The following is a 27,072-nucleotide window of genomic DNA, read 5'->3' on the forward strand; positions in this document are numbered from 1 at the left end:
GAAAAGTTAAGGCGAAACGGCTGACTGAATAATTTGAAGTCATCGAGATAGAAGTAACTGTCGGAAGGACTAACCCAGCAGACAGGACAGTCAAAACAACCTCCGGTGCAATTAAAAGCAGGAGCGGTAACATTAAGTGTGCAATGGGAATACCTCTGTTAAATGTAGAAGAGAGAGCAGATCGATGGAAAGAATATTTTGAAGACCTCTGTGAGAGGGAGGACTTGACCGTTAACGTTATCGAAAAAGAAACATCAGTAGGCAGGAAGAGGTAGGGGAATCCAGTATTAGAATCAGCATTTAGAAGAGCTTTGGGAAAATGAAGATGAAATAATGCAGAAGGGATGGATAACATTCTATCATTTCCAAAATCATTGAGAGAAATGGTAACAAAACAACTATTTACGCTGTTGTGTAGAACGTTTGAGACTGGCGAAGTAGTATTAGAATTCTGGAAAAACATCATCTACACAATTCCAAAGTTAGAAAGATCTGAGAGAATTATCGCACAATCATTTAAACAGCTCACGCATCCAAGCTGGTGACAAGAATAATACACTGAAGAATTAAAAATAAAATTGAAGGTCTGGTAGATGACGATCAATTTGGCTTTAGGAAAGGAAAAGGCACCAGAGAGGCAGTTCTGACCTTGTGGCTGAGAAAGAAGACAGACTGGAGACGAATCAAGAGACGTTGATAGTATTTATATGATTTGTCGAACTGAATAAAGTGTACGACAATGTCAAATGGTGCAAGATGTTCGAAATTTTGAGAAAAATTGGGGTAAGCTACAGGGAAAGACGGGTAATGTTCAAATGTTCAAATGTGTGTGAAATCTTATAGGACTTAACTGCTAAGGTCATCAGTCGCTAAGCTTACACACTACTTAACCTTATCCTAAGGACAAACACACACACCCATGCCCGAGGGAGGACTCGAACCTCCGCTGGGACCAGTCACACAGTCCAGACGGGTAATATACAACATGTGTAAGAACCAAGAGGGAACAGTAAGATTCGAAGAACAAAAAACGAAGTACTCGGAATAAAATTTGATGTACCCCTGCTGTTCAGTCTGTACATCGAAGAAGCATTAACGGAAATAAAAGTTCAAGAGTGGGATTTAAATTCAAGGTGGAAGAATATCAGTGATAAGATTCGCTGATGACTTTGTTATCCTCAGTCAAAATAAAGATGAACTGCAGGATCCGTTGAACGGAATAGTCAAGTGAGTGCTGAATGTAAACTGAGAGAAAATCGAAGAAAGTCGAACGTAATGAGAAGTAGCAGAAATGCTAACGGCGAGAAATGTAAGATCAGGGTTGGTGATGACGAAATAGTGAGGTTAAGGCATTCTGCTACCTAGGCAGCAAATTAACCCAGACGGGCGGATTAAGGAGGACATCAGAAGCAGGCTAGCACTACCAAGAAGGATATTCCTAGTCGAGAGACGTTTACTAGTATTAAACATACGCCTTAACTTGATTAAGACATTTCTCAGAATGTACGTCTGGGGCACAGTATTGTGCGGTAATGAAAGATGGACTGTGGGAAGACCGACACAGAAGACAACTGAAGCATTTTAGATGTGGTGCTACAAGTGTGTTGAAACTTACGTGAACTAATATGGTAGGCGACGAGGAATTCTCCGCAAAACCGTCGACGAAAGGAATATACGGAAATTACTGACTAGAAGAGACGACAGGATGGTTGTTCTATAACACCACACCCGTCACTTACCTCGTTTTGGCGTGTGTTTACCCCAGCTACTTGACTAACAGAGCAAACTGCCGCAATGTCGGATAACGCAAAGAAATTAATAAGGCCCTGTGACTCCTGATTGAACTGCGGTGGCAGTGCTGACATTAATTGATTCAGAATTCATCACTTTTAATTAAAAAGGGGTGCACATTGATGTTATAGTAAGCTATTGAACACCAGATGCACATGTTGAACGTAAAATTAATTAAGAAAGTGATTTGGGATTTCAACTACTTGACTGAAAACAGATGCAGCCGATTAGCACAAATTTATTGTAACTCCCGACCTTCAATCTATATGATATTACATGACTCTCCTAACAGGCAGTGGTAATAAATTGCGTTTACGTGGAGTAAAGCGGGATAAATCAAAATTAATTCCTATCGACTGACCCAGGTGTAATGCGAAGTGCAAGAAGAATTCCCCAAAACACGGCCCATGAAACCCTCGTGGAAAATTTTTAGACGTGATCCACAAATTAATCAGTGGCCTAATTCAAGCCAGAGCGGGTGTAATATCACTGAATTCAGCGTGGCGGGGCGTCGTTGTTGTGCGGACGTCAGCCGACCTTATGGTGCTGCAAGGCTGCGCTCGTCTATTCACTCCTAGCTATATTGCTCAGTACATAGCTGAACCAAAACTTTTTGTCTCCAAGCTCAATCGTTCCATTTGCTAAACTGCAGAGATGGGCACTCTGTCTCAGGCAAGCTGAGTAAAGAATACCACGTCAGCACTCTGGGCAAGCTGGGAACGGAAGACCCCTACGGAGACTTCTCCCAGTCCGCTCTTTGCCTTGGTTTCCCCTCCAGCAAAATCACTTACGCCAATTGCAGCTCAAGTTGCATTAATTATGCGTCGCTTCCCAGCGCCAACCAATGCCTGCTCTGGGAAGTGAACAAATTCTCACAAAATTTCCCTTCCTCTCAACTTCTGCTATTTAGCTCCTCCCAGGCCACCCATCAAGGTTAGCGTCTGCACAAAACACCAATTTTTCCGGAATCCTGACTCCCAGGAGAGCACTTCAAATTCCTTGGTCCTACATTCTCATCGGAGGCCAGCATATGTCATTCTGTTGCTCTTCGCCTGATTTACTTCAGGCTCTGCGGACCATGAATTCAGCGTGAAGTTGCTGTAGTCACGAACACGCATATTTTGGCCTCTGTTGGCCACTCCACTGTAGCTTTCCGCGGCTTTCTCGCATGTTTCACTGAAAACGGGATGACGGACATTTATCAACAGTCATACAAGTTCTCTGTCTGCTTCACGGTACACCAGCATCTGGTCAACCACCCACTCACTGTCACCCATCTTAAGGCAGCTGGAGGCTCTCAGAGTTTGAGCCGCCCCAAGCTGCCTATTGTCACTTTCCTTCGCCGCTCGCGAGCCGGCTACGGTCAACTCTGAATACTTCCCTGGGATAAACTAGACTCCAGCAAATCGACGTGTTTCCACAAAGTTTTCATGTCGTGTGAATTACTTTAAAACCATCACATGACATTAATTATTCCAATACGTCCATACTATACCCTCTACAAGATGCATTGTGCCTTGTCAGTTATTTCTGTTCAGCCCTACTGTTCGCTCAACTTGAGTTAGGTGATCTTTAATAACTTCACGTAAGGGGCATAGTTCTTTCCATCTTACAGTTCATCTGTTAACACTTCTGGGAATAACTTCCATGGTACTAAAAGAAACTGTAGAGGGTAAACCCCACAGAGCAAGACAGGGACTGGAATACAGCCAGCAAATAAGTGAGGACATGAGTTGTAATTTGCAATTGCTACTCTGGGAAAAGATTGGAACGTTGGTGGGTCACGTGAAACAAGCTAGAAGACTGATGAGTGTAATTGAAAATTATAACATTATTAAAGACAGGTATTACTAGAGCACATTTGGGCCACTGTTATTTATGTGGAAGGTGCTACCTAGGAAGAGAGTTCAACATTCCTCCAACTCTGCAATTTGACTTTGCTGTTAAAGTATTTATTCCATGTTCAATCGTCGGAGGCATATTCAGTTTTCTTCTTCGATAGCACAATGCACTGACTGAAGATGTCTCATTGATGATAGACTTTGAACAACCTGAAGCCTTTCACGTAAATAACAATGGCACAAGCGTGCTTTAATAACTGAATGTTTATCGTTAATAACATTATAGTTTTCTCTTTTTTCTTTTTTACAAGTCTTCTGACTGGCTTGACGCGACTCGCCACGAATGCCACTCCTCTTTAACACAGGACATTGCACAGACGAACACATTCGTGTACGGGTAAGAGCTACTTGCAGTGACACGAAGTGACCTACTTGTACTAATTCTATAGGAAATAATACAATGGATGTAGTTATAAGAATGTAGGGTACTATGAGTGAACGTTCCCATGAAACTGATATACTACCATAACAAAAAAAGCCTAAACGTTGCAACAAATAACAGTTAAATTTCTCGTGTTGACTTGTAAGGAATATCGTTATCAACGTACACTGCTGACTGTAAGACATATTGCGAGAAATAATAATTCCCAGAGAGTGGCTGACGAGAAGTAACTCCATACGATAACGATGAAACAAGCTAAGGTCGTGTCATTCTCGCAGTTTATCGTCAATGATGTACGGGGCACTTCTAGTCAATACACTTCCGTCCCAGAACCGTTGCCAACAGAATTATGTTGTATCTAATTTTGAAGCCTTCGTAATTCTTCAACACATCTTACAGTTACATGTTGATAACATGATATTTCATTTTGTCTATTAAAGGATCCGTATAACTTCCGAACTAGATTGCAGAGCTCCTAACACAATTCCCATTGCTCGATCAGTGCACTGAAAACATGGTGGAGTTATGAGATAATACATCGAGAAACATAAGATGTTTCTGATATAGTAATGTTTTGACTATTTTTCATTTTTTCAGTTTATCAGTTTTCTCGATTTTTCAAAACTGCCTGCGGTATTAAACAAAACTGTTCAACCTTATAACTTCCATCTTTGACCCCAAAAAGTAAAACATACATAAAAATATTCAATTCACCATGAAAAAAGGAACTCAAAAGCAAATAAATTTCATACATATAACAATAAAGAGTGGCAACAATAAACATACTCTTGACATCTTCAGAAAGCCGCTCAACAAAGAAAACTATGAAAAAGGATTACAAACAATACAAATCATAGCCACAAACAAAGGTTACAGCACCCATATAGTACAAAAATTCAACCAAAAATTGATAACACAAATAAAGAAAAATGAAAACAAGCAGATAACACAAACATCAAAGAATCACACAGAAAGAGCAGGACACACGGAAACACAAAACAACAACACTCATGACACGATTAACAGAAAAAATGGTACACTCTTACATACAAGCAACACACAAGACAGTAAATATGCTAAAGAAACAGGGTTTACAAGTAGCTTACGGAACTGGAAAAACACTCCAGTCACATTTACAAACAACAGACAAACCAGATAAATACCAAGGAGCTGGTATATACCAGCTAGAGTGCCAAGTATGTAAATCAGTATATCTGGGGATGAGAAGCAGAAACTTCAAAACTAGATATAAAGAACATATAAGAAGTTGTAAATATGAAAGTAGCCATTCCACCTTCGCCGAACTCCTGATAAAACATGGACACTAACTATCCAACATGGAATGTCCCAAGACAGTTATCAGGGTGAATAATCACAACAAAAAGCCTGTGACATTGAAAGAAAACAAACGTTCACATACAAAGAGCCACCGAAATGGAAAAGGAGGTACTCAACGACCAAATCCATATAAGTAATAGCTCTCTGATCGTGGTAGCGACTGAAACAACAACAAACCGAAGTGTAACCAGGATAAACAATTAATGAATCTCCGTCGCCCCTTCTCCTCCCCCCCCCCCCCCCCCCCCACGTATATGTCCTGTGTATGTATGTGTGTGTGTGTGTATTTCCTGTGTGAAATTGTGTCATTCTTTCTTGAGAGGGTGTTCTTTTCCCCCTTTTTTTTAATAAATGGATATTTTTGTGTATGTGTGTGTATTTTGCTGTGTGTAAATGTTACATATTTGTGTGTTATACAGGGTGTCCCAAAATATCTCTGGAACAATAACAGCTATTGGAAAACGACTTTCACTGGTGTCAATGTAAGGCTGGGGCCCATGAATGTACATATTTGGAAACATTCTAAAACGAAAGCATATATGTTTTTAACACAAATTAACGTTTTTTTTAAATGGACCTCCTATATTTTTTCTCCAGCAATCTATAGCATGACAAAGCACATACACAATGGCGTTGATTGCATCGCAATATTCCCATTACATCCCGAGATATTGAGACGCGAAGTTGACGCTTGAAACACCCGACATGCGCTGCTAGCGCACGTCCTGAGGCTCAGGCGTGAACCCCATGCTGCCCGTAATCGCGATGTGATTGACATGTGTAATCACACCTCCATACTTATCAAGAAGTCCGAAACGAATAATACGGTCTGCTGCCATCCTGCATTAACGTCGTACATTCCAGCAGGTATTTATCCCATAGGCTAGGGGTGATGCGGTTCTGTAACATATCTGTGTACCGCAACGTTAGTCGCAAAGTTGACCTCGCTTATCGTTAATCCGTTACGAAAAAGGTAATGCCGTTCAACGTTAAAACTTTACTTTACTGTAGATCTAGCGCAAGTGACAGTTAATCATTCACTCGTAATAGTAAAATTCATGTTGATGGTTTTAGTGAAACGAGCAGTGAACTAAAAGTTTTACCGTTGTTTAGGTAAAAATGTTTTGATTTGGGAAGTTCAGGTAGGACATAGAAGATGAATGTAAACATGTTTAGCCAATTAGATTTATTATCACATAATTATCAATGTTATGTTTATCTAATGCGTTAAATGACAAATTGTTGCAAACAAATGTTTCTTAACATCACTGGGTAAAATGGCCCTTTGTAGAAACTTCCACTGTGATACCAGCACTACATACTAAACATAGCGTTCACATCTCATGCTCAAAGTGATGACCATTGGCTAGCATACATAGGGTCACTCTGCGGATGAAGGATGCCCTACTTCGTGCTACTGTTTCCTCTTAGATGGCTGTACAAGCTTCAATAATGCGTTGCTTCATATCCTCTGGTTTTGTTGGTTCATGTTGGTAAACAGCATCCTTCACTGCTCCCCAAAGAAAATAATCCAGCGGTGTAAGGTCCGGAGATCGGGCAGGCCACCTAACTGGGCCACCTCGTCCAATCCACGTACCAGGGAACTTACGGTTCAGAAGTCGTCGTGCTCGTAAGGCGTTACGTGCAGGGCATCCGTCATGCTGATACCACATGACCATTCTCCGGTTCAGAGGTACGGTGTCCAAGAGAACAGGAAGATTGTGTCGTATAAATCTGGAGTATTGTCTGCCATTTTGGATACCATTTATAAAGAAAGGTCCGATAATGGTATCTCCAATAATCCCACACCAAACATTAACTTTCCCCGGACGTTGATGCTCTACCTCACGGAGCCATTTTGGATTATCTGCGGACCAATACTGCATATTCCTCATATTGCCAATTCCTTTGTTGGAGAATGATGCCTCGTCGGTAAAGAGAACATCTGCAAAAAAATTTGGATTAGTCAGAAGTTTTTGCTGAGCCCACCGACAAAATGTTACCCTATTGCGGAAGTCATTTCCAAGAAGATCCTGGTGTAAATAAACATGGTAAGGATGAAATTTATGACGTTTAAGAATACGCTGTGCACTTGATTTCGACACACCAACTTCACGTTCAATTTGACGTGTGCTGATTTGAGGATTCACAGCTATGGTAGCGAGCACAGCAACTTCAGCACGTTCATCTCTGCGTGTTCTATGACGATGTCGAGGTCTTGGATTTAAGCTTCCCGTTTCACGTAGACGAGATGTGAGACGACCAAACATCCGGCGTGAAGGCGATGGCTTGTCAGGGAATCGTCTTCTGTACAGTCGTTCTGCCAGAACAGCATTTCGTCCAACTACAACAGGGTACAGTACAGGTATGTGGAGTAGGGTAGAAAATAGACATATTAATAATCATAATATTCGCTAACAGTACTATCAACAAACAAGCAATCTCATAACGTGTTTCCCGTAAACGTACATTCTCCATAGATCAGCAGTATTTCTACCATATCTTCATGTGTGTACATTATACTGTACAGTATAAGTTGCACAACACAACGTTTATTCACAATGTGTACTACCTCCGTGCCGTCACTAGATTACTCTGATGCATGACTACACTGGCAAGCGGTGTACTGCACGCCAAAGCAACAACAAATGCGATGCTCGGAGGGTGGTGGAGTACAGGAGTTTGCATGGGTCGCAAATCATAAACAAGGCGAAGTGGTTGTGGCAGTAGTGGGAACTACGTTGGACACTTGACTAGGTAGAGCCAGGCCCTGCGCGACAGGCACAATGGGTCATATAACGCATTAGATAAACCTTATTTTGGGTGTGCAGGATAAATAAGACAACCTGACGGGTGTACACCGATCGGTACTGGTTCATATTGTGTACGTAGATACGTAAAACGTGCAAGAGGGAAACCATTATGTGCTTATGATAGTTGATGGCAGCAGACCGTATTATTCGTTTCGGACCTCTTGATAAGTATGGAGGTGTGATTGCACATGTCAATCACATCGCGATTACGGGCAGCATGGGGTTCACGCCTGAGCCTCAGGATGTGCGCTAGCAGCGCATGTCGGGTGTTTCAAGCGTCAACTTCGCGTCTCAATATCTCGGGATGTAATGGGAATATTGCGATGCAATCAACGCCATTGTGTATGTGCTTTGTCATGCTATGGATTACTAAAGAAAAAATATAGGAGGTCTATTTAAAAAACGTAAGTTTGTTTTAAAAAACACATATGCTTTCGTTTTAGAATGTTTCCAAATATGTACATTCATGGGCCCCAGCCCTACATTGATACCGGTGAAAGTCCAATAGCTGTTATTGTTCCAGAGATATTTTGGGTGGACAAGATAGCTGGGACACCCTGTATAACACAAATATCCATTTATTAAAAAAAGAGGAAAAAGAATACTCCCTCAAGAAAGAATGATGCGGTTTCACACAGGAAATACACACACACACACACAACAAATGAAAAATATCGAACCACACACACAACACAAACAGAAGACGACAGATGAACGCACAACAACTGTTGACAACATACATACCGAAAACACGCATATGTTGATCACAAAATGGAAAGTGCAAGTAATACATGCGATGTGACAAATGTGGGTGAAAGAATGTCAATAATCGTCCAGCTGGAGCACAAGCATGAGTTAACAGCGCGGGAAATCATAAGTAACACCGAACGAAAATTTCATATTACGAGATTTGCGGTACAAAAGTTTATTCTAACCCAGAAAACAATAGTAAAACAAGACGAAATGTAACACAGCAGCAAGTTGCATCAACCATATAACACGTTTATTGTATATATAAACATTATGTATTACAGGCCACTGAAGATGCTTCCCAAATAAAAGAAGCGAAATGTGTATGGCAATAAACAAACTGCCCTCAATTAATTGCATACCTCCACAAATTTAAAGCAACTTAGTAAAGATGGAAGACAGAAAAAAGGACGATATTACATCTGCGTACTAGTATTACTGTAGATTACTGAAATGCTTTTCTTTTCCAGCTCGAAATGACTCAGAGAGCCAGCAAAGCTCTAGCAGCCAGATATGGCACAACCTATACCGTCGGTAGCGTGCTGGATCTTCTGTGTAAGTATCACAGTGTCCTGACTGCTATTTCAATTAATCTAAAAACTTAAATCATTGCATATTTTCTCTTCAAATTACTTTGTCTGTAGTCCTTTGTAGCCGATATTCACGCTGCAAACTTTTAATACTGCGAGAACAACATGCAAGGCTTATCACCTGAAGACAGTTGTGGGGTAGCAAGCACTTACCTATATTTCTAGTGGCGACTAAGTTATTGATTTTTCTCCATCACGTGGCCAAGGTGAAGACCGCAGAGATTAGCGCATGCCGTGCGAAGAGCTTACGAAGAGAATGCGTAATAATTTGATGCGAATTTAAATGTTTAAATATTGTTTAAAATTTAGACATATTATGTTAAACTAAACCAATGACTAAAAGTTTTGAGTGTCAGCATGATCCGATAATTAGCTGTTTCAAAAATCGAGTTTTACGAAATATTGAATTTAAAAAGTTGGAATTTTGGAGTAAGGTTCAGTTGGTTATCAGAATATTCTGTGGAATTTTTCTTGGAGCTTCAGGGAGTTCTACTATTGAAATCAGGTTCAACTTATGGCAAAAATATATGGTAGATGTTTTATGAAGGTACCTCCTCTACCTCTTGGATTATTGAGCAAAGACCAACTTTTGTGACAAAAACTAAAAAAATGAGTTAGATTAACTTATCTCAGTGCATAAGATACAAAGCTAAAATGAACAGCACTTTATTTTATATAAGTAATAATAAAACAGTATCAACTTTGACTATGATATTGTAACTTAATATAGATACAGAAAATTAGAAAGTGGCCACTATCAACCAGTAGTTCCGTTTGAAATATTCTGGAGGTTAAAGATTAAACATTATCAGACTGAGAATTTTGTACAATATAAAGAGAGTTCAGACTTACTTAGAGAAAAATTGGTATCGGTATAGGTCTTCCACTAACAACGTTATAAATAATTTTGTAATAAAAAAAAGGGTTCTGGGTTAGCACTGAAGCAGATGCTGGAAGCAGTTTAAGAGCGAGTGATTCCCTAGCAGATCGCAATGCGAGTATATAATGCCCTCTGTGTATACACTGAGGAGGTTATTCGATCGCCGTCAGTCATACTGGATGCGTTACGCTCAGCTGCAGAATGTGCTGTGACTGGCTTCGTGACAGTGCGCTGAACCCTCGGGACGTGATAATGACGACTGAGGCTATCGATTTTTCGATCGAATAAAATATGGCGGATGTCTCGTGAAAATGTGTAAAAGTGAACCTATTTTAATTAATGATTTACTGGGAAACCTGTGTTTCATTTTGGAAGTTCTGTTTCGTGCCGCTCTATGCTATACAAAACCGCGGGACAAGTGTCTGAGATTAGTCCCCCACTTTTAATGAGAGCAATTAACTTTACGTAATTCTGAACAACAGTAGAAATCGTCTCTGAGACGTGTCAAGAACAAGCTTTAATAATTTTCCAAACAAATTCTTGTGCGTACAAATTTTTTTCAGATTACACTGCTCTGCTAAACGACAGCAGGCTTTTACTTATCGTCTTGTTTGCTGATTTCTCTGCCTTGTTCTTAGAGAGCTAGAACGTTTTCTTTGAGTTTCGGCGTGGAATATGGTAAACCTGTGGACCGAAGACTGTGAACAGTACTTCCTCCATCGTTTTCCGTCTGTTTCCACAAATGGTTTCCAGGCCTTTGTAAAATACTGTGATATCCTAAAATCACACAGGCTACCAATATTTCAACTTATAAGACTAAGTAAGAAACCAAATACCTTTACCCGTCGTCCCACACAGTATTCTTACGTATTTATCTATGCATTACCCTCTATACAATAACCTTTCGATCAGTGCAGCTGTTCAACATGCATTCCATACACAGGACCGAAGACGCTATCCGATCCCTTTTTTTATACAGGGATAGCTGTACGTCAGAGAGACCCGAATATGGATATTTCAGAAATTTGCTCACTTCAATACCACGTTTGTAGACGGCAACGGGATTATGTTGCAGTCTTTTGTCCAAAGACTAGTTTGATTAATTTGATGCGACTCTTCATCCTAGTCTCTACAGTGCAAGTCTCTTCGTGTCTACCCAACTATTGAAACCTACATCCTACATTAGCTTGAAGCTGCTTACTGTATTCAAGGCTTGATCACCCGCTCCAGCATCATTTCTCACAACTACCAAATTAACTATGTTGATACTACCAGTCTATGTATTATATTTTATTACAAATCTGCAACCTATGACTGTTTTTACAGTCAAATTATATTAAGCTCGCTGAATCAATTCGACACCATGGAATGAAACAGATTTTACATTCTCTTTGCACGAGTCATTATTAGTTGTTTCTCTGACATAACAACATTACGTACCTTCTTTCAGTGACTCAATTCGTAATCTAATTCCCTCGTTATCATTTGATTTAATTCAAATTATCCTTAATCAAATGATCTGCCAATTTCATTGCGGTGCCTGACATAATAACGTCGTCAGCAAACATCTATGTTCTCATTTCTTCTCCCTGAACTGTAGTTTCATTTCTAAGTTTCTCCTTGAATTCTTTTACTGATTTCTCAGAGTATAAATTGAATAATATACCAAGGAAACTAATCGAAGACCATGTTATTGAAAGGTATGGTGAAGTGAACGAATGTGAAAACGGAGACATGATCTGCTAGAAGAATTTGCCAGAGTACTATAAGACCTTGGTCAAACAAGACATCATTCGCTCAGAATTATTAAGTTCCTTGGGAGATTATACCATGACGCAGTATCTCGCCTTCTATTAAGGTTACATGACACAGAGATATCCGGAAACGTCACCGAGTGATGTGGCGCAGTAGGTAGCACAATGAACTCGCATTCAGGATGACGACGGTTCAAATCCGCGTCCGGCTATCCAGATTTAAGTTTTTCGTGATTTCCCTAAATTGCTCCAGGCAAATGCCGGGATGGTTCCTTTGAAAGGGTGCGGCCGATTTCCTTCCCCATCCTTGACACCATCTAAGCTTGTGCTCCTTCTCTAATGACCTGGATGTCGGTGGGACGATAAACCCAATCTTCCTCCCTTCCTTCCACAGACTTCAAGAAGAAGCTAATATTCCAAAGAAGTCAGATGTGTATAAGTGTTAATAATATTGAATAAATAGTTTAATAAGTCACGGCTGCGAAATAGTGACACATATTATGTACAGCACTAGGGAAAAAACTGTCAGAAGCTGATCCCAGTGAATATCAGTTTGGGTTCAGAATATACATATGATCACATGAGGTAATACTCGTTCTACGACATAAAATATCTGTTCAGAAATATTGGGACACACTTACGTAGTACCAAAATGACTACTGGCTATCACAAGAAGGGGGTATACCATTATAAAAGCGGACGGTGGGTATTGTGTTTCCAGTAGAGAGGCAATAACAGTAGAACAGGTCACTCAAGAGTGCTCAATGACTTCGAATATGGACTACTCATTGGATGTCACCTCTGTAAGAAATGCATAAAAGACATTTGAATCCTAAATTTGCCCAAGATGATTGCTGGTAATGTGACTGTGACTTGGAAACACGAAGAAACAATCACAACCAAATCACGCCCGGCTAGATGTCATCTTCTAACAGGCGGAGGCCGTCTAACACTGCAGAGGGTGGTTGTAAAATATAGAGTTCTGTATTAACATCTCAATAATGCCTAATGGAACATCTTTGGTACGAGTTAGAATGTTCATTTCGCTCCAGATCACGGCGTGCAACATTACTACCTTCTCTCGGTTCCGCCCTTGAGGAGGAATGCGTTTCTATTCTTTCATAGACATTCAGGCACCTTAGTCAAAGTTTCCCCAGCAGAGTTCAAGTGATCGCAAAGGTGGAAGATCGACAAACCCATTATTAATATCCAATGATACTCAGGATGCTTTAGATCAGACGGCGTGTCTTAGACGACGGAATGAAAAAGGCAAATCCACATTTATAACATTCGTAGGCTTACGAAAGTATTTGACAACATTGTCTGAAGAACACCGTTGAATTTTTGAAGGTATCTTGAATAAAGTAAAGGGAGCGAAAGGGTATCTACAACGTTTACTGAAACCAGACTGTAGTTACAAGAGTCGAATGATATGAAAGTGATGCAGCAGTTGAGAAGGGAATGAGGGCTGTAGTGTACTCCTATGTCATTCCATATGAATTTAGAGCAAGGTGTAAAAGAGGGCAAGGAAATATTTCGGAAGAGTGGTAAAGCTTAAGGGGAAGAAAGATTGCTTCTGACACTGTAAACCTCTCAAAAACGGTTATGGACTTGGAAGTTTAGTTCAAGGGGAAGGATAGTGTCGTGGAAATCGCTTACAATATTAACATTAACGGAAGTATTGATGTGTAGTACAAACTAGCCAGGCAATGCAGACGAAATTACATCAGACAATGAGAGCCAAAAGTTGCGGACGAGTTTTTGTACGACCAAAGTAGAGAGGGTATAAAATTAATACCATTAATATGAAGATTATAAACCTAAACCCAATATCTTAATAAAATCCAGAAAATGACAATAAAATCAAAGTTTTACAATTTAAAATAAATAAATTATAAATTAATAACTTTAAACTTGACCCTTAAAGAATAAATAAGTTAATATTTATACCAGTATCTAAGAAGTTAAATAAAAACAAATTACGTTTAAAAAATTAATATTTTTGTTAAGAAACAAATCGAAGTGAGTACGTAAACATCAAAATTTTTAGAAACATTGATACAAAAGGTACAAGAAATTGAATTTGCTTTAACGAATTTTAATTAATATTTCATAAACCACTTACAGTACCAGCAAACTATAATATAAAAACATCAGTTCTACAATGCACACCAAGACAATATAACACATTAAAATTATTTCTGTTGAAGAATTAAATAAAGAAAAATCTAATACAACATAAATAATAACCAGGATCCTGATTTGCACAGGAAAATTTTCAGTACATGCAAAATATTTTGGTAAAAAGTCCTACCTAGAACCTGTTCCTAGCGTTTCTGAAAAGAGAAATTTATTAATACTGAATATAAATTTAATTGTTAAGAAATATTTCCTGAAAGCAAATGTCAGGGATGTAGCCTAGCGAAGTAAAACGTGGACGATTGGCGTCATTGACAAGAACAGAACATAAGCTTTTGTAACATGCTGGTACAAATGAGTAGGCTGAGTAAATGAGTAGACTGAGTAAATAATAAAAAGGTAGAGTATCGAACTCGGAATGATAGTGCATTAAGGCACAATTTTGCAAGAGAAGCGATCGATTGATAGAACACACTCTGCGGCATGCAGTAACAATGAAGTTAATTATGGAGGGGTGTATAGGGCGGGGGTAAAAATTTTATATGGTGACCAAGACGTGATTAGATTAAGCTAGTTCAAATTGATGTCCGTTTCAGTAGTTATGCAGAGCTGAAGAGGATTCCTTAGGATATATAGAGTGGAGAGCTCGATCTACTGCGTCTTCTGAATATAGCCCATGAAAAAGAATCAATAGAAGACATTTGTAAAATTTGTTATATCAGGTCCAGAACCAAAAAAATTCATTTAACGTAATACCATTAGAGCACAGAATATTAATTTAGTTCTGCTTTTCGTATCAAGGGTGTTATGTACTACACTATAAACATCTCTATTATAACAGACTTGTTATTAATCATCTCTTACCGCACCAAATTAACGTTTTCTCGAAGCACAATTCAAAGTTTTACACACTCACGTTTCAATAACTGTTTCTTCTTTTTTTTCTTTTGCCTCTCCTTAGACTAATGTATGGGATGATTCCGTAATGATGTTACAAACTTTTAGGCGTGAAGGAGAAGGTAAATTTATCAATTTGAGGTAAGTGGCGCGTGTCCAGAAACAACCACGTCGAAAGTTACAAGCGAAAATCGTAGTGATTCCTATGGGAGTGGAATACATCTATCGGTACTTTTGTTGCTAATGCTATAGGGTAAGCGACTTTCAGAGGAAGAAGTATGAACCAAAAGAATAAGATTGTCTTGCAAACGTGGGCTGTAAAATGCCTAGCTTAAGAGTTGTGGGCATTTGCTCAGTAGAAGAAATATATTAACGGAATAGTGAAGATAAATGGATGCTCTTAGTCTTGAGGTATGCATTATATAACCCTTATTTACTGGATTTTTTCTTGTTTTTGTCCGTAATATCACCTCTGAAAGTTGTCTGCTTACAGTCTTAGCAACAGTTTGCAGGTGTATGTATTCCATTGGCGGATGTATTAGAAAACTTCTCGCTTATAACTTTCCACTAGGTCGTTTCCGGACAGGGGTCTCTTACCTCAGATTAATCCATTTAGCATTCTCTGTCACCCTCGTACGTATGGTGGGAAGAATGGTACGGAGTGCACTCGGCCTCGTAATGGAGACAGAGGAGCTACTTGACTGAATAGTCGCCTCTCCACGATCTGGAAAATCTCAGAAATGCCAGGCACAGCGGGTGCTGACCACATACCAGATCTGCACGAGACAGCGAAGCAGGCGATGACAAGGCGGCCGGTGGACATCGTTTTTGTAACTCCTACCCGTTCCCAGATATCTAATTGGAAACCATACGGCCCCCAATCACATTAATATGACCTCCACGTACATTCGACGAGAACGTGCAGTAACCACTCGCAGACATGAAGTTTTAGCGCCACCAGAAGACTCCATTTAAATAGCGTCGGGGGGGGGGGGGGGGGGGGGGGGACACGAAAAAACACTGCGGTCGTTGTCGTAATGTGGAAACGTAGCGATTTAACTGACGTCCAAAAGCACAAGATCATTAGCTTAGGGGCCAAAGTGGAAGCACTGCCGAAGCGGCTAAGTCCGTGAACTGTTCAGGTGACCAGCCGCGCACCTGTTGAACAACAGGGCGCTCAGATGAACCAAGGGGCTGCCAACAGTGTCTCTTCAAAGACCGTTCAGGGAACATTGTTACATATGGGTCTCCGGATGAGGGGATGTTTCATGCACTCAGGTTGACTGCTGTATATATACGACAAAGGCAGGAATTTTCACGCCAATACCGCAACCCGACGACCACTGAGTGGCGACAGGTGTACTTTGCAGGTGAATCACGTTTTACGCTCTGTGGGCCAGATAGGCGCTACCGTGTACGGCGCGAAACGTCTGAAAGGAAACTCCCTGCACACAGGAGGCAGCGTTATGGTCTGGAGAATGTTTTGTTTCATTCCCTGGGCGATATTGGCATTCTGGAAGGCACTGCGGATCGAACGAACAAGGTTTCTATAATTGGAAATCGAGTCGAGTTTGTTTTCCCTAGGCACAATGGCATCTGCCGCCAGGACCATGCGACGTGTCACACAGCTCGCAATGTGCGTGCTTCATTCGAATAGCACCAGGATAAGTTTGCTGTACTCCGCTTGCCTTCAAACTCATCGGATTAACGTCCAATCGACAGTTTATGAGACCATCTCGCTCGGACCGTGCTATGGATCCTCAGCCGACAAATCTAGCCGAGCTGGCCTCGGCACTGGAGTCGTCATCAAATGGTTAAAATGGCTCTGAGCACTATGGGACTCAACTGCTGAGGCCATTAGTCTCCTAGAACTTAGAACTAGTTAAACCTAACTAACCTAAGGACATCACAAACATCCATGCCCGAGGCAGGATTCGAACCTGCGACCGTAGCGGTCTTGCGGTTCCAGACTGCAGCGCCTTTAACCGCACGGCCACTTCGGCCGGCGGAGTCGTCATTCTTCAGCATCCCTGTCGGTACCTTTTAGAATCTCAATGGCCATCTTCCTGCACGCCGCAAAAGTTGCTTATTTAGGCTTTTGACAGGTGGTCACATTAAGGTGACTGGACAGTGTATTTAAAGTATAACCAGGGGACTATTTTAGCTGTAGATAAGTATTTCGTAGACATTCAAGAAATACGTTTGAGGACAGAATGTGCTAACCAGAAACATATGGGACGTAACGTATTGACTTAAACAAGCGCTGCCTTAGAAATGTTAGTACATTTTGTTTACTTAAAGATCACTGTCTGTTTCAGTAATGCCTAATCTCGTATGTACATCACCAACATGTTTCTCATGTTATTTACTTTTGGGTCCTTCACTCACAACTTTCGTCTAAATAATGACTTTGAGAATGTTTGTTAATAAGATGTAGGGTAACATAGCCTCTGTGAGAACTGAAACAGTTTCTGTTTTGACATGTTTTAGCTCCAGCATCGGGGTCTAGCATCGACTGGATGCAGGGCGTGGTCGGTCACGAGTACAATATTGCGTGGGAGCTGAGGGACGAGGGCCAGTATGGCTACCTGCTGCCTGAGGACCAGATCGTCCCCACTTGCCAGGAGGCGTTCGACAGCTTGGTCTCCATCCTCCGGGATTTGCTCCAAGACGACAAAATGCCAAAGAAGCACTAGGCCTAGTCACAGCACTAGGCCAACACTACAGTGTGGTGCACGGAGCATCACTCATTTCTTTATGAACGACTTCGTTTTGTACACGGCCAGTAGAGAATTCATGCAAAAGTATTTACTACATCTATTCATCTATTGAATATAAGTGTCCCAGTCAGAACTGCATAACTAGATGCAGCACATTTGATGTTTACAAATGAGTTCCAGTTTGAACAGATTTATCTCCATAAGAAAACGGAACCTTACGGAAAGAATATATATCAAGACTTAGAGAAAGAAGGGCAAGCTAATCATGTTAAATTACACATTGTTAATTACTTCAGTTTTTAGATATTTGTGGTTTATGTAATAAACTGAAAACTAAATAGAAACAATAACAATTATTTTATCAGTTCTACAAATTAATACGAAAGTGTAATCTGGCCCAGTGTGGGGTAAAGATGATTCTGGTCAAGGGTCAAAATGACGACACTGATAAAAGTTGACAATTTTTATTGTTAGAAAGTAAGAGACAGTACATTATTTAATGATAAATGCTATATATATTTCTTATTAAATGGTGTATAATGAAAGGATTATTGTGTATAAGATCAGTATAGTTCAAGATTAGTGCATTTCATTCTCAAAAGTCACGTAAGAATCTTCCGCCTTCGAAGTTCGAGAGCAGACCTCATACCACAGTGTGTGGCATTTGCAGTCTACTTGCGGATTGTCAAATAAATCCCACTGTATGCTGGGCACCGCCCTGCACTTTCTTTGAGTGTTTTTCTTTGTTTCCGTAAACGTACTTGGCCCACCTTCCGTTCTTCCTTACGACCCAGCAATTTTTCCCTTGCGGAGCCTGCTAATAGACTTGCATATTGCATACCCGGACGTTTACATTCTCTCGTTTAGACAGTGGTTTGAAACCAAGTATATTTTGGCACTAATTCAGGACGATAAACCACCATTTTATTGAAGGTGCTGCTTCTTCATTTTATTCTATCTGGTGTTCATCAGGACACTTAGACATTTTAGTGCACGGGTCTGTAATTGCTATATCCTGAGCCGGAGCGCTTTCAGTCTGGCTATCATCTGTAGCCAGAACACGATCTATGCTTTCAGCAGCAGATTATTAAGTCAGGAGGGTCATAAGACTCGTCCCTTCATGCTTTCAATCAATGAATTACATTACTGACAGCAGCTGCTTAGAAGTAACCTGTACTCGAACGATATAGAGGTCGTTAACATGTTCCCATTTCATCTTGCTACAATCGATTACTTTAAAAGTATGATTTTTGGAGTAGGATTAACAAGAATACAGTATAAATGAATATTGGCTGCGAAACACATACCGTGATAGGCAGCCATATAAAACAAAGATTAATCAAATACCTACCCCGTTATTCCAAATGAGCTTATGTTGAAACACTTGAAAATTATATCACGTCTAAAAATTTATACTAGAATTACTTAACTCACACTGGACTGACGGCACTGGCTTCACTGTGCAGTTTTATATTGTCTCACCTTGTGAAGTGTTAGCAGATCCGAATGTTGACGCTGTCTATAGCAGATCCGTATGTTGACGCTGTCTATCAGCATGAACTTAAACCAAGTAGTTGGTAATTTTCCCCAGCCATCAGCCGAGTAATATCTTGGTTTCGGACCGACGTTTCAGGAAGTTTCTTACCTGTCATCTTCTGGCGATTTCCTGAGAAGAATTCACCGGTGCAATTCTCTGATACAGCTTTCATTTCCACATTACGCATTCCATCATTCAGGTTAATAAACAACACGGAACTGTAGACATTCATATTGTATCTATTCTCAACAACAGAGTGGCATAAGCAACTACACCGGCCTTGACTAACGGGTTGCAATACTGGCCTAACCTTCAAGTCTTTATGTGCATTACTTTTACAGCTAAACTGATGTTCTCATAACCGAAGTTGATTGTCTAATATATTGTTGTTCTAAATATCGAAACGGCTCAAATGGCTCTGAGCACTATGGGACTTAACTTCTGAGGTCATCAGTCCTCTAGAACTTAGAACTGCTTAAACCTAGCTAAGCTAAAGACATCACACACATCCATGCCCGAGGCAGGATTCGAACCTGCGACCGTTTCGGTCGCGCGGTTCCAGACTGTAGCGCCTAGAACCGCTCGGCCACATCGGCCGGCTATCGAAAAGGAAGCAAGTAAAAAGTCACAGAGTCATTATGCAGATATCGTATTTATAACAGTAGTACTACACTGAAGCGTCAAAGAAACTGATATAGGCATGCGTATTCAAATACAGAGATATCTAAACAGGCAGAATACGGCGCTGCTGTCGGCAACGCCTATATAAGACGACAAGTGTCTGGCGCAGTTGTTAAATCTGTTACTCCTGCAACAATGGCACGTTATAAATTTTGGTTATCAGAAGAGCCAACACTGTGTTACGAGTGGAGGCCGAAATGCACGCGTTTTAGCTCACGCAGGCTGGCGTGAGGAGGGAAGAACCATACTGACGTGACAAACAAGGAATGAGAATTCAGAAAGTGGACATAATTAGTTTGATACTTAACTTTAATCCATTAATGATGAAGTCGTTCTTGACGGTACGTGATTCACAATATTATCTGTTCAGAATACGTTCTTGAAGATAGTTATTATAGTAACCGAATATGGCACCTTGCTATGGTGTAGCAAATGACGTAGCTGAAGGCTATGCTAAACTGTCGTCTCTGCAATTGAGAGCGTCTGTAGACAGTGAACCATCGCTAGCAAAGTCGGCTGTACAACTGGGGCGAGTGCTAGGGAATCTCTCTAGACTAGGCCTGCCGTGTGGCGGCGCTCGGTCTGCAATCACTGATAGTAGCGACACGCGGGTCCGACGTATACTAACGGACCGCGGCCGATTTAAAGGCTACCACCTAGCAAGTGTGGTGTCTGGCGGTGACAACACAACAAGGATTTAAGAGAGTTTGAACGTGGTGTTATAGTCGATGCACGAGCGATGGGCACAGCATTTCCGAGATACCGATGAAGCTGGGATTTTCCCGTGCAACCATTTCACGAGTGTGCCCTGAATATCAGGAATCCGGTAAAGCATCAAATCTTTGACGTCGCTGCGGCCGGAAAAAGATCCTGCAAGAACGGGACCAATGACGACTGAGGAGAATCTTTCAACGTGACAGAAGTCTAACGCTTCCAAAATTGCTTCATCAAGTGTCATCGTACGAACCATTCAACGAGACACTATCGATATGGGCTTTCGGAGCCGAAGGTCCACTCGTGTACCCTTAGCGACGACACGAAGCTTTATGCCACGCCTGTGCCCGTCTACATCGACATTGGACTGTTGATGAATGGAAACATGTTGCCTGTTAGGACGAGTCTCCTTTCAAATTGTATCGATCAGATGGACGTGTACAGGTGTGGAGACAACATTATGAATCCATGGACCTTCATGTCAGCAGGGGGCTGTTCAAGCTGGTGGAGGATCTTCAATGGCGTGCGGCGTGTGCAGTTGGAATGATATGGGTACCGTGATATGTCTAGATACGACTATGACAGGTGACACGTACGTAATAATGCTGTCTGATTACCTGCGTCTATTCTTGTCCACTGTGCATTGCGACGGACTTGGACAATCCCAACAGGACAATGCGACACCCATAAGTCCAGAATTGCTGCAGAGTGCCTTCAGGAACACGTTTCTGAGTTTAACCACTTCCGCTGGCAACCAAATTTCCCAGACATGTACATTATTGAGCATATCTGGGATGTCTTGGAACGTGCTGTCCAGAGGAAATATCCACCACCCCATACTCTTAAGGATTTATGGATAGCCCTGCAGAATTCATGGTGTCAGTCCCCTGCAGCACGACTTCAGACATTAGTCGATTCCATGCCACGTCGTGTTGGTGCATTTCTGCGTACTCTCGGGGACCGTACACGGTATTAGGTGTGTAGGTTAGTGTTTAACGTCCCGTCGACAACGAGGTCATTAGAGACGGAGCACAAGCTCGTGTTAGGGAAGGATTGGGAAGGAAATCGGCCGTGCCCTTTCAAAGGAACCATCCCGGCATTTGCCTGAAATGATTTAGGGAAATCACGGAAAACCTAAATCAGGATGGCTGGAGACGGGATTGAACCGTCGTCCTCCCGAATGCGAGTCCAGTGTGCTAACCACTGCGCCACCTCGCTCGGTACACGGTATTAGGCAGGTGTACCAGTTTCTTTGGCTCTTCATTATATATCCATGGTTGTCTCGCTGCTGCTTTCATAGCCTGAGATTGTGACATACCTGCTACTGAATCGGACAAAATTCCTTTTACAGTTATAGTTCAAAGGCGCGCGCGCGCGCGCGCGCGTGTGTGTGTGTGTGTGTGTGTGTGTTTGAAAATACTTCCACCATTCTCATAAATAGTGATTAGCAAGCCATGATATTCTACTGATATGCAAAATGAAACTCGTAATGGCCATGAAAAACTTTCGAACGCTATCTGACTCGAATAAACACTTCTGTGGTAGTCACAAAGTACACACTTTCATATAATTAACGCATCAGGGTGATACGGGCCCTCATATCTGAAAATAATACCGAGTACATAAGTGAATAGCTTCTTGAAAGTTGCAAGTACCACTAAAATGTGTTAGCTTCTTGATTATACCAATCTCCTGTACTACGAGACTGTTTCCCCCATCGTGTACTCATCAGCTTAAGGTGAACTATCTGAAAAATCATTTAATAGTGTTCTAATATCTCTTTCAGATGAAATCGTAAAATTTTGTGACACAGTATTACCACACGTAACGTTCCAACAGTCAGCGACACAGGAACCATCATCATCTTACCTTAGTCAGTTCCCAAGAAACCAGGTAGCATGAAAAAAGACTCTACTTAATTCTATTGGCGGCGTCCAAAAATGACACTCTGTGAGTAAACTAATCCTAAGAATAACTTGTTGCTGATAGTAAATGTATTATTACTCATAATCTTCGACACATATTACAATCTTGTGATAACAACCTACTCCTCATAAAATCCAGCGCCTGTCACCAGAAGAGTAATCCAATATGATCCACACAAAAACGCCTTGCACTTGTTCCTCTTTAACGTGGATGAATTGCTTATATAAGATAATGAAATGAAATGTAAATGAAGCATTATCCAGTCTCCAAGTACTTACTAATTCACAACCTCTTCAAAGCTGCACACTACATGCCAAGACGCAGAAGTACGAGTACCTTTGTTTGAAGAAGAGCCATGGATTAGAACAATCTGTACGACATGCAAAATGACCGGTAAAGTCAATCCCGTTTATATCCAGTGCTGAAATACGTTCTGTAGTTGAGGTTAGACAGGTCGTCTATTTATATCAGTCCACACGTTGATATACGAGTATTTTACGAAAAATAAGATACTTCATTTTAATATTAATTAAAAATTTATAAATAAAAAGATAAATTTAATACGAAGACTTCGTAGCAATAATATCGGAGCACAGTCAAGTAAAGTATGATAAACGACATGTGGAATAACAAGAACAGTTAACAACTGAACATTACAATTTAGAAGGAAACAGTGAAGAAGCGAGATAGCTGCTGTCTACAAATCAAGACCTAGTAAGAAAGATGAAAGTGTTTTGTAATTCGTGGAAAAAAATACTGCTTACCCACGTTATGTTTCTTTCTCCTTCGTACAACTAGGCGAAGGGCCATAAAAGTAAAATAAGAGAGATTCGAGGACTATTCGCGAGTGGAACAGGGAATGAGGCATAATACCGCCATACAAGAAATATCGTTCACCTAGGTAAGTTGAGGGGTACGGAAGTAGATGTAAATTTAACCTAGTACTTAGGAGAAATTCTCTGAAGCAGAACGAACTGATGTTGACAATCAGGTAACATTTATGTGATGGAATGGAAGGACGTTACGGTTATAGTACAAAACGAAGTGTGTGTCCGAAGCGGATTAACCTAATGGGAACTCTTATTTAACTTGGTGCTGAAATAATCATCTTTTGGGTGTGGCAACTCCTTTTTCGTGATTACTAAAAAACTAGGGAGCAATTAGCCCCGTACAAAACGCCGTCTTATTACATATGTTCTACTCACAGATGTTTCAGTACTTTCTGTGATTTCTTCAGTCGGTTTTTATTTATTCTCTTCTTGAAGGCTATTATTATATATTAACGTTTTGTGCAGATTGTGTGAACTTTTGGCTTAAAGTTATTATATAGAAGCATCGAAAATTGGGCATCAAACTCTTACGTTAGTTAACATATACAGTTAAAGATACTCATCACAGAGTTGAAGCAATATAAGATGTAAAGTTACGCTTATGCTAAGAAAAGCTAGGTTTAAAATACTAATAAGGAACTAAGGTGATTATACATTTGTTCACACACTTCACATGACGCTATCAATTATTTATGTTTAAGTTTCATATTTACTTTGCATTCTTCAACTTGGCATCTGCAAACAACGAAACATTTTCTGTTTTTCAGTTTTGGTAAGGTTCCAGAACACAACGATCACACTACAGGAAAATACTTAACACAAAATGTAACTGTGTTTGACCTGTAACATAATCACCAGTTGCATAATTATAACTATCAGAAAAAAGTCATTGCAGCACAAGAGATAAAACGCAAAAGCTGAAATTATGCATTTAATGTAGGAAATATGGTATTTTTTTCCAAAAAAAGAGCATTCAATACTGAATTATAGACACTGCACATACAACATGCTAACATGCAAAATACCTACAATTTTTTGATGAACTAAGGTAGAGGATTAGAACGTAGATAGATGCAGTAATAGATAGACAGCAAATAAGTCAACAAAAGAAACTCACCAAAATTCTAAATTACTTAAAGTCCAATCCATCTGAGCATCATCATGATACAAACACCTTTCATGAATGAGTGATTGTCCTAATTGACATAAATTTATCTGAAGAAGGAAACATCTGGTTGAAAACTGTCCAAAACAATAGAGAACTTTACAACAGAAAACAAAAACAAAAAAAATGGAAAGACTTATAACAGATTAATTTAATGCTAAACTAACCAGAAAGTTACTAACTGAAGACTCAATAGACATAATTAAAGAAAGCAAATCCACTACGGAACAAAATACAAAGATAGCTGCAAAGAAGTTATAGAAAAAACAATCGAGAAAGTGCCATTGTCAAAAAGGTTGATACAGGAAACACAACTGCATTATGAAACAACAGAAGTATATAGCCAAAGCATTTGGATTTATCCACAGCTAGAATATCAAATAAATAACACGTGATCCGACAAGGAGACATAAAAGAAACTTACAGAAAGTAATGAAAACATAGAAGCAATTTTTACAAACGGCCAGACTAAGAAAATAATACGGAAAAATGCCAAGGCTCTCAGTCGAAAATCATTACTTATAATTTACAAACCAAACACCCCTGTAACACCTGTGACCGACTTCACTAATGAACCAATTTACCACTTAACCAGATAGATTTTCACATTACTACGGACGATACATGCACAGGAAACAGAAGCCCAATGAACTCCAGCGATATATTTCTTTTTTTTTTTTCTTTAAGTTATCAGCCCTTTGCTGTTTGCGACGCAGCATGCCTAGAAGTCCTCTACCGTACAACCACTTCATTTCACAGTAGGACTTGCACGCCACATCTCTAGGATCTCTAGGATGTATTCCACTCTCTGTCTTCCCAGAAATTTGTACCATGCACAGCTTTAACACACATCCTATCATTCTGACCCTTCCTGTGAGTATTTTCTATATGTTCATTTATGTTCTAATTCTGTGGAGAAGCTGCTCATTCATCATCTTATCAGTCCACGTGACTTTTAACATTCTTCTGTGGCACCACATCTTAAACACTTTGATTCTCTAATGTTTTCGTTTTTCCTTTGTCCGTGATTCACTACTGTCCTCCAAACATAATTTTCAGTAATATCTTCTTAAAGTGAAACTAGTAGACGTCTCTTAGCCATAAATGCGTTCTATGGCCTCGCTAGTCTGCTTTTTATGCCCACTGCTTCTTCTCTCACGGGTCTTTATCTTTTGAAGTAGCTGAATTCCTTCACTTTGTCTACTTCGTGATCACCAGTTTTGATATTAAGTTTATTACTATTCTTATTTTTGCTACTTCTCATTAATTTAGTCTTTCTTCTCTTTACTGCCAATCCATTTTTTGTACTCATTACACTGTTCATTCCATTCAACAGATGATGTAATTCTTCTTCGCTTTCACTGAGGACAGCAATATCGTCAACCTTTCACCCTGAAATTTAACCCCACTCTTATAAGCTCCTTTTATTTCCGTCGTTCCTTCAGTGTATAAACTGAACATTAGGGACAGATGACTACATTCCTGTTCGCTACCGATTTTAATCCGAGTTTTATGTTCCCTTTTGGTTCTTGTACATACTCTATATTATCCCCCTATCCCTATAGCTTACCCCTACTTTTCCTATAATTTTGAACATCTTGTACCATTTTACATTGTCCAACGCTTTTCCAGGTCGGCATATCCTACGAATGTGTCTTGAATTTTCTTGGTTTGCTTCCATTTTCAAGCACAACGTCAGGGCTGCATCTTGGGTGCTTTTCCTCTCCCAAACCCAAGCTGATCGTCATTTAACAGATCATCAGTTTATTTCTCATTATTTAATATATCATCGTTGTCAGCAACTCGAATGCATATGTAGTTAAGCTGCTTGTGCAGCAGTTCTCTCATTTATCTGCTCTTCCTATCTTCGGAGTAGTGTGGACGATTTTTTTTTTAGAAACTCCGATAGTATGTTATGGGTCTCACAGATTCGACACATCAACGTGAAAAGTTGTTTTCTTTCCACTCCCTCAAATGTTTTGGAAATTCCTGTGAAACATTATATGTCCCTTAAGTCCTTCCAAGCTCTTATAAATTCTGACATTGGCACTGAATCCCTTTCTGTTCCAGTTTCTTCTTCTGTCACTTCATCAGACAGGTAAAAGACAGGCCTTGAATATACTCTTCTCACACCGAGCGTTGTGGTGCAGTGGTTAGTATACTGGGCTCGCATTCGAGAGGACGACGGTTCGAACCCGCGTCCTGACGTCCTGATTTAGGTTTTCCGCGATGTCCCTAAATCATTTCAGGCAAATGCCGAGATG

At 40.3% G+C, this 27,072-nt stretch overlaps 1 protein-coding gene across 1 annotated transcript in view; it reads left to right on the forward strand.

Annotated features, from left to right (window-relative positions):
- Positions 1–18,188, forward strand: part of LOC124607307 (zinc carboxypeptidase-like) — an 85,090-nt gene extending 66,902 nt beyond the window's left edge. The window contains exons 9-10 of the mRNA XM_047139603.1: positions 9,446–9,530; positions 17,726–18,188. Coding sequence (XP_046995559.1) covers positions 9,446–9,530; positions 17,726–17,931 — 291 coding nt within the window. The 3' untranslated portion in view covers positions 17,932–18,188. The remainder of the gene's footprint in view (positions 1–9,445; positions 9,531–17,725) is intronic.
- The last annotated feature ends 8,884 nt before the right edge of the window (positions 18,189–27,072 follow it).

Source organism: Schistocerca americana, chromosome 3 (genome assembly GCF_021461395.2).
Source record: "Schistocerca americana isolate TAMUIC-IGC-003095 chromosome 3, iqSchAmer2.1, whole genome shotgun sequence".
Taxonomy (NCBI): domain Eukaryota; kingdom Metazoa; phylum Arthropoda; class Insecta; order Orthoptera; family Acrididae; genus Schistocerca; species Schistocerca americana.